This window comes from Podarcis tiliguerta, assembly GCF_965153285.1.
Source record: "Podarcis tiliguerta genome assembly, chromosome: 1".
NCBI lineage: Eukaryota > Metazoa > Chordata > Lepidosauria > Squamata > Lacertidae > Podarcis > Podarcis tiliguerta.
Genome location: NC_139534.1, coordinates 127,873,620 through 127,886,939, shown reverse-complemented (window position 1 = coordinate 127,886,939; position 13,320 = coordinate 127,873,620). Strand labels below are relative to the sequence as shown.

Sequence of the window (13,320 nt, the reverse complement as noted above, 5' to 3'; positions counted from 1 at the left end):
TTGAAAGCCGCCCAGAGTGGCTGGGGAAACCCAGCCAGATGGGCAGGGTAGAAATAATAAATTATTATTATTATTATTATTATTATTATTATTATTATTAAACAAACCAGCTTCATAACCCATGGTTTGAAGCTCGGCTGTTTCAACAAACTGTGGTTAATCTTTATTATGTTTGTCAGTTTTCTGACAAGCTGCCATTAGTCAAAGATGGAAGAGAAAGCTTCCCTTGCAGCCGTGCCACAGGAGGGAACCTTCAGAAAATAACTTCTGAGGATCAATACTTATGACACCAGTGTCAGAAAAGGCACGAAGAACGTAGTGTGAGAACGACTGTCTCTGTTCTAGTGTTTATTTTGTATGCAAGGCTCCTAGGCCACCTTTCAGTAACTCTATCAGGATGGCATAAGAGAAGACAGTAAAAGCATCAGTATAAAATCATGATTAAAACTAGAAATACTGATAGGTCGCAGCAGCAGTCCTTGCCCAGAAGTGTTAGCCTCAAGTGCTCTAAGCAAACCCAACACCCTCCTTTCCAGTCAAGTGCTGTGACCCAAAGTAGTACTAACTTTCTGCAGAACATCCTGAATCACATTCGATTTCTCCTTCAGCAGCTCCACCACACTCAAGGCCTCCTCTTCTGTGAAGATCATATTCTTCATAGCCAAGAGAAAGTCCTTAAACTTTACTTCAGCGTTTTCTGCAATAAAACGCACCAGCAACATTTAACATACAGGAGCATGTTTGTTACAGGAGGAATTCAACGCTGTGCTGGCCAGGATGATGGGAATTGTAGTCCACAGCTTCTGGAGGACACGAGGTTGAGGGAGCCTGATTTGTGGTCCATTATCAGAGAACAAGGGACGCGGGTGGCGCTGTGGGTAAAAGCCTCAGCGCCTAGGGCTTGCCGATCGAAAGGTCGGCGGTTCGAATCCCCGCGGCGGGGTGCGCTCCCGTTGTTCGGTCCCAGCGCCTGCCAACCTAGCAGTTCGAAAGCACTCCCGGGTGCAAGTAGATAAATAGGGACCGCTTACTAGCGGGAAGGTAAACGGCGTTTCCGTGTGCGGCTCTGGCTCGCCAGTGCAGCGATGTCACGCTGCCCACGTGACCTGGAAGTGTCTTCGGACAGCGCTGGCCCCTGGCCTCTTTGACTGAGATAGGCGCACAACCCTAGAGTCTGTCAAGACTGGCCCATACGGGCAGGGGTGCCTTTTTTTATCAGAGAACATGCTCTCCATACCCAACAAGCCATTTAGGACCAGGGAGGTGCGTTCTTTTATGGTACAGAATGTCACCCAACAACTCCCCTCCTCACACATACAAACAAATCACACTGCAACCAGCCAAAAAACCCTGCGCAAACACCATGCAATAGAACGAAATATCATTTAACTCCCCAAATCTCCCTCCCCTCTCTTTTCCCTCTACCGCACAATGTCTATTACAATAGTGTCTCATACTGAATTGTAAACGAACTGTGAAAAGACTATGAATTGCCAGTGGAGATGCTATTCATACTTTTCCTTGTTTAACTGTAACACAGGGAAATATTTAATAAAAACTAATTTTAAAAAAATCCATGCAGGATTGTGTCAGTCCCAGATTACTGCTGGAGCAACGCAATAATGCCCTCTCTGGAACAACCACAGGCCTCTGCCCTAAAGCAAGGCAGGATCCAACCTTAAGCAAAGAGGCTAGCCCAATGCAAACATCACCAGGCCCTGACAAGGGGAAAGCTTGGCTCAAAGCAAGTGTCCTCAGAGCTCCCAGTAAAGACAGGAAAAACCTTTTCTGATGCCCCCCAAGAAGCAGCTTACTGATCTGCAGAGGGGTGTTTCTAATTTGGTTCGGCAAATCCCAGGCCTCACAGGAAAAGAATGAGCTACATTTGGATAAGGCTACAGATTGTGGGGAATGTCTAAAACTACAACCATCGGTCGCTATTTATCTTTCTTTTCTGTGCAGCCACTAAGCTCCGTTTTCCTTGCATACTTGAAATTAAACGTCAATAATAATAGTAAGGTTGCAAATTATGGTATCAACAGCATAAGGAAGCCAGACTAGAGGAATGGGGAGTGGGGCAGTCAAAGGGAGAGCAGAGGCAACACCAAAAAAACTGTGGCCTGATTACCAATGTGCACGTTTGCCAGGTCTAGGCTTCGGAGCCAGCCACATGTGATGACTGCTGCAGGACACATCGATTTGTTACCGTTCACACAAGTGTCTTTTGCAAGAGATGTGTGTGTGTATACACAAGCTTTGCTTCATTGGCATTGCCTGCTAAAAGGATCCTGTGCCAAAAAGATTGGCCAGTAAGTCCTGCTGCAATTGTAACATGCAGGACTGCACTCAGTCCATATTATCTGCCACCCGCACCAATGCTCACGTGTGCTTCTGGTACCATTTAACCCAGTGTCTCCCAAACTGGGGTCTCCAGGGCCATCATCCCTGACCACTGGTTTTGCTAGCTAGGGATGATGGGAGTTGTAGTCCAAAACTAGCTGGAGACCCAAGTTTGGGAAAACCTGATTTAACCAGTAGTAAAAACCTTCAGCGAAACCTGCTTTGCCTCTCATAGCTACAGCACTCAGCTAACTCAGAAGCGGGGAGAACCATTTTCATGCTGAGAGTCACGTTCTCTTCTGGGCGACCTTCCAGGGTGGGGGCATGCGAAGGTGGGCGTGGCCAGAGGCAAAAGTGGGTGGGGCAATGGATGCAAATTTCACCTTTCTGAAGTAGGCTAGTTCCTAGGTACACCCACCCCCTCTACCCTCCCATCCAGGCAAGCAGGTTCAAGGGCATATTCCAGCAAGGCAAACACACACAAGGAGAGGGCAAAGCAGGATTAGCATGAGTGCAGCCTGGTGAGAGCTCCTGGGGCCAGACAGATAGGCTTGGAGGGCCATACTGCCATCCAAGCCACAGGCTAACGAGATTCAAATGTCATTTAGAGAGGCACATCTGGTGGGGAAGGGGAAGAAGGCGACTGGGCGGAGCTAATTATATTGCAAGACTAAAACTCCGAAAGATTCCCTCTACTTCCTGCCCATTTACAGGAAATTGCACATCTGCCCACATCTCTCCTCAACCGTGAAGGAGAGAAACACGATGGAAAGGAAACCTCAGCTCTCGCCGCACTGACCACATTTCCACGCTCTGCAGCACAACCCCACAGGCCTCCCTTGGCCCTGCCATGTCCTCGACCGCAGTACCTTTGTCGGTTTCATTCTTCAGCTTCTTGGAGTTGCTTTTCTGCAGCGCTTCAATCCCGTCTTGTTTCACCAAGTCAGTCGCTTCTCTCTTTTCCCCTGCCAAGTTCTGGTCAGCATTATCCATCAAAGGGATGTAAGTCGTTGCATGAATCAAAGGCTCGTCTACCAATGTCATGACTGGAGTTTTAGGGAACAAAGGGAACACAGGCAAAAGGTGCTTCAATTATTCGGAAATTTATCAGTTTCATAATTTTTGACCTGGCAACGTATCATGAATCATAGTGTGGGTGTGTGCGCGCGCTCTTACACACACAAGCTCTGTGCAAAAACCACAATGTGGGGGAAAGCCATGAAGCCAGCCAATGCCTTATTCCATCCTTATTTCAGACTTCGTCATATATTGCGATGTTGAAAACCAGATCTCGACCAGCCCCAACACACACTGTATCAGGGTAAGAAAACCCTAAAGGATTCCAGGTTATTTTAACTTTAATTAAGAATGGAGTAAGTAACCAAACACACACACACACACACACACACACAAATATGCACGGAAGAGAACAACTGAAAAGCTTTAATTGTAGAGTATGGCTGGGAAACCACATGGTTATCAGATGTGGCACCATCAACGGAGACTGTGGAGCTGCAAGCTTGGCTCCTTGCAAGTCCCACAACTCTCTACTCCCTGGTTCAGTACACCAAGGCATGAGAAGCTGCGCATGTACCAGTGAATGCATTGTTGCATACCTGACATGCACACAAACACAAAAAGCTTAGGCCATCATCAGTTGCTGAATCCTTGCCACAGTTCCAGCAGATGGTGCTGCAACCACCTTAAATATTCACCTTGCATCTTTCACCCACATAAGCAAGTCTAATAATCCAAGCAACAATTTTTGCTTATGTGGCCAACATTAGCTGTGCTTCCTCTTTGACCCCTTCGGGCTGCAGGGGTGGGAACAGAGCATGCCTGAACACTCCTTCCACCAACCCCATTCCTTGGGTCTTGGACAACCTACAGACACACAGAACAGTTCTTCTGACTGCACCAACAGGCCTTGATACAGGAACTGCCATCCACATCCACACCTAGGCACCAAGAGAACTAGTCATCAGATTTCCCTTCCCCATTGCATAACCCTTCCATGTCTAGGCTTGCCATTCAGCACAGACGTCTCTTTCTCACCCACCCCTCAACCATTTAATGAAACTTTCGGAGTTTTTTCTAATCACATGATGTAGTATAGTTTCAAGGGTATAGGGTACAAGCTTTAGGGAAGTAGAAGATACGCCCAATGACACTACTCTTAATTTTTTAAAAAAATGATTTGAAAGCATTAATTGAACCATTAATTTATCCTGAGAGCTGGAGTTTTTCGGGGGCGGGGTGTCCCTAATGTAGGGTTCAAACTCCTGCTCAGTGCAGGTCACAGATGCTGCCTGTGTTCTCCCTGGCCTGTTTTTGGATGTAGCCAAGTCATGAGGTTGCAAGTCATTAGCAATTTGCAGGGTCATGGACTGCAGACTACTCTCAATGCAAAGTGCTGGCCATTACCGTTAACACCTTATTGTTTTGGAACCAGCACATTCACAAAAACCATCTCTCCCCATATGAATCCTGTCCCTCCACCAAGATTAACTGGGAAAACCCCTGTGCATATCCTGCCATCTTCCAGGATGCTGTTGGGTGGAACATGTGCAGCACCCAGGCTGTGAAACTCCCTGCCCAGGAGACTTAGCTGCCCTGCACAATGAGGTTAATTGTGATGCCACTGGAAAACGTCTTTTCATTCTTACAGACTTTCAACCTGATCAGAGTTGGATTGCACTTAGTTGTTCTTGCTTCTTTTGTTTCAAAACTTCTTACTGTTTCAAATTATAAATGTTGGACACATTGGGCATTTTTTAAAATAACAACAACCCGGAAAGCAGATCAGAAATGCTTTCACAGAAACAACAATTTGAAACCATGAAATGGACTTAAGAGCCCATGGTTTGAAGTTCCTTGTTAGTGGCAGGCAGCTATGGTTTGCCCAATTTGGATGTCACAGCAAACCATGGTCAGGGCAGGGGAGGAAAGGGAGAAAGAACTCTATGTGAGAGAAGGGGGGAAGCACGAGGCAGTCACAAACTATGGTCTGGCCAATAACATCTGAACTAGGCTCCTCTGCACCCATGAGAGCAAGTAACCTCACAGAGTAGCTGTTCCACATAGACTTGTTTCAGCCCCTTCAAGAGAATCACTTGAGCACCTCCGTGCCACTCACCTTGACCAAGAGGACAACAAGAAGCAAAGATTGTGCAGTGCTTGCTATTAAATCAGACATAGAGTTACTGCCTGGATTCTTGACATACCATTGCTTGACCCATGTGTCAAACCCTACTGCCTTGAGCGGTTTACAGGAAGACAGAATAAAGATTTCAGAGACAGATAAATACTGATGGACCAGAATCTGATGTTCATTTTTGTTATAAAAGTGACCTAGGCACATTCCTGAAAGGGAAAACAGTAACAGCAAAAGAAGAAAACACGGCCTGTCCTGAGCTTTAAAGCACTAAGAGCAGATATAGAGCAGATGAAATGTTCTGCTTGCTAAGAAGTTTATTGTGAATAAAGCTTCATAGGGAAGCAGCGTCTGCTTCATCAGGTTGCATGAAATGATCGACTGGGTCAGTGTGGCGTTGTGGCCGAGTAGAGAGTCCAGGGTTCTAAACCCCACTCAGATGTGAGCAGCGGTCGAAATTTGCCAGGCACATTTTGCATCTGGCTACTGGCCACTAGGGACGCGGGTGGCGCTGTGGGTAAAAGCCTCAGTGCCTAGGGCTTGCCGATCGAAAGGTCGGCGGTTCGAATCCCCGCGGCGGGGTGCGCTCCCATTGCTCGGTCCCAGCGCCTGCCAACCTAGCAGTTCGAAAGCACTCCCGGGTGCAAGTAGATAAATAGGGACCGCTTACTAGCGGGAAGGTAAACGGCGTTTCCGTGTGCGGCTCTGGCTTGCCAGAGCAGCGATGTCATGCTGGCCACGTGACCCAGAAGTGTCTCTGGACAGCGCTGGCCCCCGGCCTCTTGAGTGAGATGGGCGCACAACCCTAGAGTCTGTCAAGACTGGCCCGTACGGGCAGGGGTACCTTTACCTTTACTGGCCACTTGCAACCCACTGAATATGCCCAGCCGCAGGGTGGCGCCTGATGTCTCCAACCTCTGGAGGCACATGCCTGGGGATCCTCAGATCTTGCCTGTTTTCACACACTCACAACACACCCCGTAGAATTCTATCTGTGATATTTTATCTGCACAACCAGAATGAATTTCAGGAACCAAAAGGTTTTCTCGAAAAATACTTTTGAGCCTTCTGGCTCCCAAATGCTAACTAGACATTCCGTTTGGCATCTAGCTTATATATCTGAGTTTCTAACACTAGTTGTGAAGCTCACTGGGACCTGTCACCTTCTATCAGTCTAACGTACACTACAGGGGTAATAGGAGTATAAAATTGGAAGCAGCGGATAGAGAAGAGAGAGAATTATACAAGCTGCCTTGAGGAAAGGAAGAATAGAAACTTAAATAAAACAATCACACTACACACACACATTTAAAAAAGTGTCATTCTGTAAATGTGCTTACATACATGTACATGCACACAAAATCAACGCAGGGAGGAACTGTTTTGTAATGCGACATCAAAAATGAGCACACACAGGGAAAGGAGAGAGAAAAATGAAATGAGAACAGCAATAGCATACGTAAGTCTATCAATCAAAGTTAACAAGATCCTGTATGAACAGGTCAAAACGTCATTAGATTTAGATAAATCCAATAGAAACTTGGAAAATTATATTCTGAATCAGCCCTGACAAAATCACATCAAATATGTCAATGAACTCCTGTTCTGCAGCCTCCAGCCTCTGCCCCTAAAGACGTTTTGTTTGAGTAGAGCAACCTTGAGGTCAAAAGCAAAATGCCTTGGGCGACTGTACTGTTCAGCAAGACTCTCTACTCCTTCCCCTTTCTGAACTGGCCTGGTGAGTACCCTATTTTCCCAAACATTTTTGAATAGTGTCTTGGAATGAAGAGGACAAATCCTGAAAATTAAACTCACGGCAGTTACTCCATCCCCACTGACGATGAAAGGATCTTAAAAGAAGAGTGAGAAAGAGAAATCTGTATATTACCATTATCTGTCTTTTGTTTCTTTGCAGAAACTTTCTTCTTGCCCGATACACTTTCTTGTTTTATCTCATGATGCAACAGGAGAGGGTCCTGCTTTTTAGTCGGGGACAAAAATGAATCAGTCTTGGCATCCTGGTCATCTATAAAAGACAAGACACATCAGGCTTTAGAGTGATTGAGCATGGTATGTGTGCATGCATATATGTATGTATTTAGACACTGTCAAGGTAGACCTCAACATTCTGCCACACTCTTAACATGACCAAGAAACGGAACACAGGCTGAGGCTATGCAAGGAAGAACAGCCTCAACTGTTAATGGTTGGGCTCTCAAGATACAGGGGAATGGTATAAATGCTGAGCTCCATCGGTTTCCAAGTCTTCACCTTTACTTAATTATGAAATTGAATTCACCCCTGTAGTGAAGCCAGAAGGTACACACTGCACTTGGGAACAATGCAGAGGAAAATTTGACCAGCACCCAAAAATGGGTGACTCCACTCAACAGGAAGCCTACAAACAATTTTGTATGTTTTAAAATTCAATTGTAAATAATCTAGAGGCTGTCCTGTGTTAGGTGCCATAGATTATATTTACACCCACACCAAGGATGCTGTGTCACTGTGCCAAAGTGAGACACACTTACACACAAACATCAATAATAATACCATGATCCTTACAATATACAAGCTCTGTCTCTGTACATACACTCTCCTATCATAATGACAAACATTTTGCTAATATTTAAAGAAACAGAAGTAGTTATAGCTGTTATTTATCAGAAGCACCTGTGCGGAAGGTTTTAAATATAGGCCAGAAGAGTCAACACAGAACTGCAACCAAGAATGAACAGTGGATTAGTAATGCCACAACTGTTTTTTGTTTTTGTTTACTCTGAACATCTGGGTCTGGGGACAAGTTCTGAACAGCCCAAAAGCTTGCTTGGACCACAGAATATGCCTGTTTTTGAAGCTGCATTCCACAGATACGAGGCAAAACTCTGCTCTAAGAACACCAGGAGGTACAAAACTATCAGGGGTTCATACTCCCGATACAAGAGGTAGCAGGCAAACTTTTACATGCCAATGTGAAACTTTACATAGCAAAGCATTTACTGAAATACTAAAGAGCCACTTCTTCATGGAAGTCATGCGGTTGTTAAGCAGCAAGGTTCGCATCCTTATTCCACATCTGATTTTGAAACTAAGGTTTTGCAAAACATTGCCTCACTAGTATTGTGCTCAGACCACAGAGCTGCTAAGACTCAGGTCTAGGGAGATTAGCCATGAGAGCAGTTAACTACACTTCAGAATATTGAATCACTGCAGTTTTTTTTCCAAAAAAGAAAACCTAAAAACTGCAGCATATAGAGCATCTTGCAGCAGCACCTCAGTAGCAATCAGTGCACATAAAAAGCAGCACTTTTTTATTGTAAAAAATAAAGAGAGAACAGGGTGGAAGGGGACTGGTAGAGAGATAACAATCTGGTATAATGCAAGAACATCAAGCAATTGCAACACAGGATTGCTGGTGCAGAAGTAATCTGGAAATGAGGAAAGACTGCATGCTTTGACGAGAACTTTTATGCTGAACCTGTGACACCAGCTAGCCTTCAAGCATACTGGAAAGTCTTTTACTATATCTTAACAGTAGTGATCAAATGCAGGGTGAAGAAAGTGCCTCATGCTGAAACTATTCTCCACTCCTTTTATATTTCCATCTTTGCTATCCTTAGATAAGACGGTGGCTTACTACAACACAGCACCAAAAAGTGTGGGATTTAGTGGGTGGGGAGCAGAAATAAATGAGTCCAATTCTATGGAGGCAGCAGGAGTTAGCTAGCAGTTCCACAGGGGCTGAAAATAACCCCAAACCTCTTTTGGAAGCATTCTGCAACAAGACACTTAAGCTACTTTCAGACAACCTGCTTGTTGAGCCCAAAGTCTGCAGGAAGACTATATGACACCACATCACGGAATTAGTGTCATCACACACTTTCCAAAGCATTTCCAGATTAGTTTTCCTTATGGCAAAAGTGTCTAATTTGGGGGGTGTGGGTTTGCTGTGCAAGAGCGCCAAACCCACTTTGCTGGCACAGCCTGAATTTATCATCAGTCAAGGCCTATCTGTAAAACACTGACAGTCCGGAAGCACCCTTTGTATTTTAAACCGGGAGCAAAGCTTTACTTAAGGCAATGCTTGTGGAGGTGAGAGAAAGCAGTAAAGATATATTGTGCCATTTTGTATTTCAATCCAAAAAACCCCAAATTCTAGCATGAAGATACCTATTCCATTCTTCTGCTTCTTTTGTCCTGCCTTCTTCTTTGACCCAGCTCCATCGGACGGTGGGGTGGGCTGTTTCGTCACAGGTACTGGCTCTACTTTTTTCCCTCCAGACTTGGTGCTGTCCGGGTCTTTGGGCGCCTGTTCCTCTGGGCTACCTTTACGTTTCTTCTCCTTCTTCTTCCTCTCTCGGAGGCCACTGGGGGCCTCTGTCACACCCAAAGGGGCAGTAGGGGTATGCTCCTCTTCTGCCCCCAAAGCATCAGATAGCTTGAAGTCTCGAGGGGCGCTCTCCGAGTCAGACTCGTGGAGGTTCCCATTCTGAGCCTCTTTCTTCTTGCTCTTCTTCTTCTCTGCCTTCTTTTTATCAGCCTTAGCAGGCGGAAACTTTTGGTCCCTCTTTTGTTTCGCGAGGGCTTCATCGTACAGAGTTTCCTTCATAAAAAGCCAGAAGAAGAGGAAGATGACGGCAATCACGACAGAGGGGACGAGGACAATGAAATAGGTCGACTCGTAGAATTCCATTGTGCTTTTCTTCACTACTGCCTATAAGAATAAATCTGCAAAGAAATAGAGAAAGATGTGAATAAGCAAACTACTTAAGAAAACATTTTTTAAAGTCCATTTTTAAAGAAGAAATACAGGAAGAAGAGGGATTCCTTAAAAGGGAGTCATGACATGAAAACTATCAGTAGTGGACAAGGTTTTCTGACTAGAAGCTGCTCCTTGCTAGTGGTGCTTAGTTGGAAAATGCTGGGCATCCTTCTCAATTTTTGCAGGTTATTTCCTAGGAGCACTTCTATGATGTTGTACACCATTTTCATTTTTTAAAATCCCCTCCAAAAACCGATGCCCACAAAATGCAAGGGAGGGAAGCAAATTCCTTTTGGTTCTTCCCCTACATCCAAGAACTTAGCACAAAAACCCCTGGACCAATTTGTTTGTAATTACGTTTCTTTAACCTAGGGAAATCTCTCTCACACACACACCTGAATGCTATTTTCAACAAACTGGCAATGAGAGTCTTATCGTGAAATTTACAGCCCATTGTTTGCAAAGTTGGTTTGGAATGGGCGCTGCCCTCCTTGTTCCTCCTGTGGGCCAAAAGTAGAGGCCCCGCAGGCTGTGACGCTGCTCACATCTGACACACACCCAAGTTCAGAATGCAGAGGCTTCCTTGTCCCCCATTCAAGTTCACACAGTTCAGGGCCATCTGGTGCCAAGACCAGCTACCCCCCAGGGCACAGCTCCAGAGAGATTAAAGAGCAACACTACTCAACAAGTCGGAAATGCAAAGTGCGGAAAAGTATCAGAATCCACAGCAAAGTTATGGGGGCAGCTTTAAATCCATAAGCTTTCACGGCAGCTCAACCACTCTCTGCATTGTTTAGAGATCAGGTGTGTCCCTGAACACACACATAGCAAACACGTATCTGGGAATCTATAACAGGACAAGGCTTCCGGAAGCGCAGTCATCTCATGCTTTCAAGAAATGTGGGTGGTCTGCAGAATTTGCATGTCAATAATCATCAGAGAGTTTGATTCTGCTTCAAAGTGTTTAGCAAAACGAAACCTTTTACACTCATTCCCTTCCAACACCTCCACTCATAGGCATCTGCCCAACCCTAAAGATAGTCCAAGGTCCTTCTATGTATTTACAACCAACACATTCACACCCCTACATATCACACAGCCCAGAATATTCGAAGGGCTGCTTTCTTCCACGTGAATGCATCCCATTTACTGTGTTCATCTGTGGCCTGGCTCTGCACTGGCAGATGTGCCTTTTGCTGGAATGAGGGGCAGGGCCCTCTCGGTTGCAACACCCCAGAGCTTGGCTCTCTCATTTATGCAGGTTTCTTTAGGCGAGTTGTTAAAACGTTTAATGTTCTGGCATGCTTTGAGGGGCAGCTTTAAATTCCTCCCTGCTATTTCATGGAATCATAGAATGATAGAGTTGGAAGAGACCACAAGGGCCATCGAGTCCAACCCCCTGCCAAGCAGGAACCACCATCACAGCACTCCTGACATATGGTTGTCAAGCCTCTGCTTAAAGACCTCCAAAGAAGGAGACTCCACCACACTCCTTGGCAGCAAATTCCACTGTTGAACAGCTCTTACTGTCAGGAAGTTCTTCCTAATGTTTAGGTGGAATCTTCTTTCTTGTAGTTTGGATCCATTGTTCCGTGTCCGCTTCTCTGGAGCAGCAGAAAACAACCTTTCTCCCTCCTCTATGTGACATCCTTTTATATATTTGAACATGGATATCATATCACCCCTTAACCTCCTCTTCTTCAGGCTAAACATGCCCAGCTCTTTGTTCTCAGTTTTAATGCTCTGTTTTAAGACTTCAAATTGGAGGATTTGAATGTTGTGCACTCTCTTTGTGAAACCTTTCTCCAATAAAATAATGTATAAATAAGCCATGACAACTATTTATTTGCTTGCTGCTTTGAATCCAAAGGTACAATTAAAAAAGAGGATGTTTCCTTGTTGTCTGTACTTCCTGTAATCAACATTTGGCTTTAGGGTCAAGGCAGCAAATTGTAATTAGAGCAGCCACTCTATTTTTTTTAAGGCGGGTATACAACGGAGAAAGTACACAATAGAAGTTTGTATAATTATATAATATTGGGGAAGAGTAAACACTCCTCTCTCTCCCATAATACTAAAACTCAGTAATGAGTTGATGTTCAGGGCAGAACTGATGGGTAATGAAGCACTTCTAATGAAGTGTAATGGAATTCACTTCAAGGTGTGGCAACTAGCGCCTTTGCTAACTTTTCAAAAAAGGATCAGACAGATTCACTGGAAACAACAGTTGATGAATCTATCAGCCAGAATAGCTAAATGGAACCTCGGTGTTGAAAGGAAGTACATCCCCCCCCCCCAAAAAAAAAAATTAGTGTTGGGGACAAAAACTATTGCCTTCATGCTCAGCTTGTGAGGTGTGCTGGATGAGCCAGCTGGTCGCTGCTGGGAAAGAAAGGGTGCTGGACTGGCTGAATATCTGCTCTGAAGATCCAACATACCTCGTCTTAGGTTTTAAAGCTGCCGGAACAGACATGGTTATTAGCAGTCCAACCACCAGTCCATTGGGCCCAGCAGCAGTTTTGTCTCCAGTATGGTGGCAAGTCATGGAAGAGCTACTCTCTCCCAGCCACTCCTAGCTACTTGCAATTTAGGGTGTGGCCCCAGAATTTTTGCATGCCAACATATATCGCCCCAGATCTCTTGGGAAACCCATCTGTTGAAATTCTGGTTTTTCACCAGGAAGCAGAGGGGAGAGGGAGGCCTAGGCACAATTTCAGTTATTTGGTTAGCCACCCATAAGGGTTCTTCTTAAAATACATTTTTGTGTAATAAATGTTATCAGGAATCTTATTTTGCCAGCCTCACTGACTCAGGTTTAAAACTGCCCGCCCTTGCAATATGTGGGCTCACTTCGCCACCATTTCTACCGTGGTTTTTCCAGAAAAGGCCAACCTTTTTACTGTAATTTACAAAAAAGCAAGCGGGCAATATGGGCCGAATACCTTGTGTGATAAGAGAGCACCAGGGGGTTATTGAGCCTATGCAATGCAACTGCATCAGACAGGCCCATGATCTGCCATTGTGCGGCAAAGCCTCACCTGCAATTCAGCAGGCCTTGCTCTGC

General features: G+C 45.1%; 1 protein-coding gene across 9 annotated transcripts in view; it reads right to left on the bottom strand.

The window, feature by feature from the left end:
• The window catches only part of KTN1 (kinectin 1), a 105,964-nt gene that overhangs the window by 65,964 nt on the left and 26,680 nt on the right, over window positions 1–13,320 (bottom strand). For all 9 annotated transcript variants that reach the window (XM_083433742.1, XM_083433736.1, XM_083433739.1 and 6 more), the window contains exons 2-5: window positions 9,665–10,222; window positions 7,383–7,520; window positions 3,210–3,386; window positions 567–697 (exon numbers count right to left, since the gene is read on the bottom strand). In XM_083433742.1, coding sequence (XP_083289868.1) covers window positions 567–697; window positions 3,210–3,386; window positions 7,383–7,520; window positions 9,665–10,187 — 969 coding nt within the window. In that variant the 5' untranslated portion in view covers window positions 10,188–10,222. The remainder of the gene's footprint in view (window positions 1–566; window positions 698–3,209; window positions 3,387–7,382; window positions 7,521–9,664; window positions 10,223–13,320) is intronic.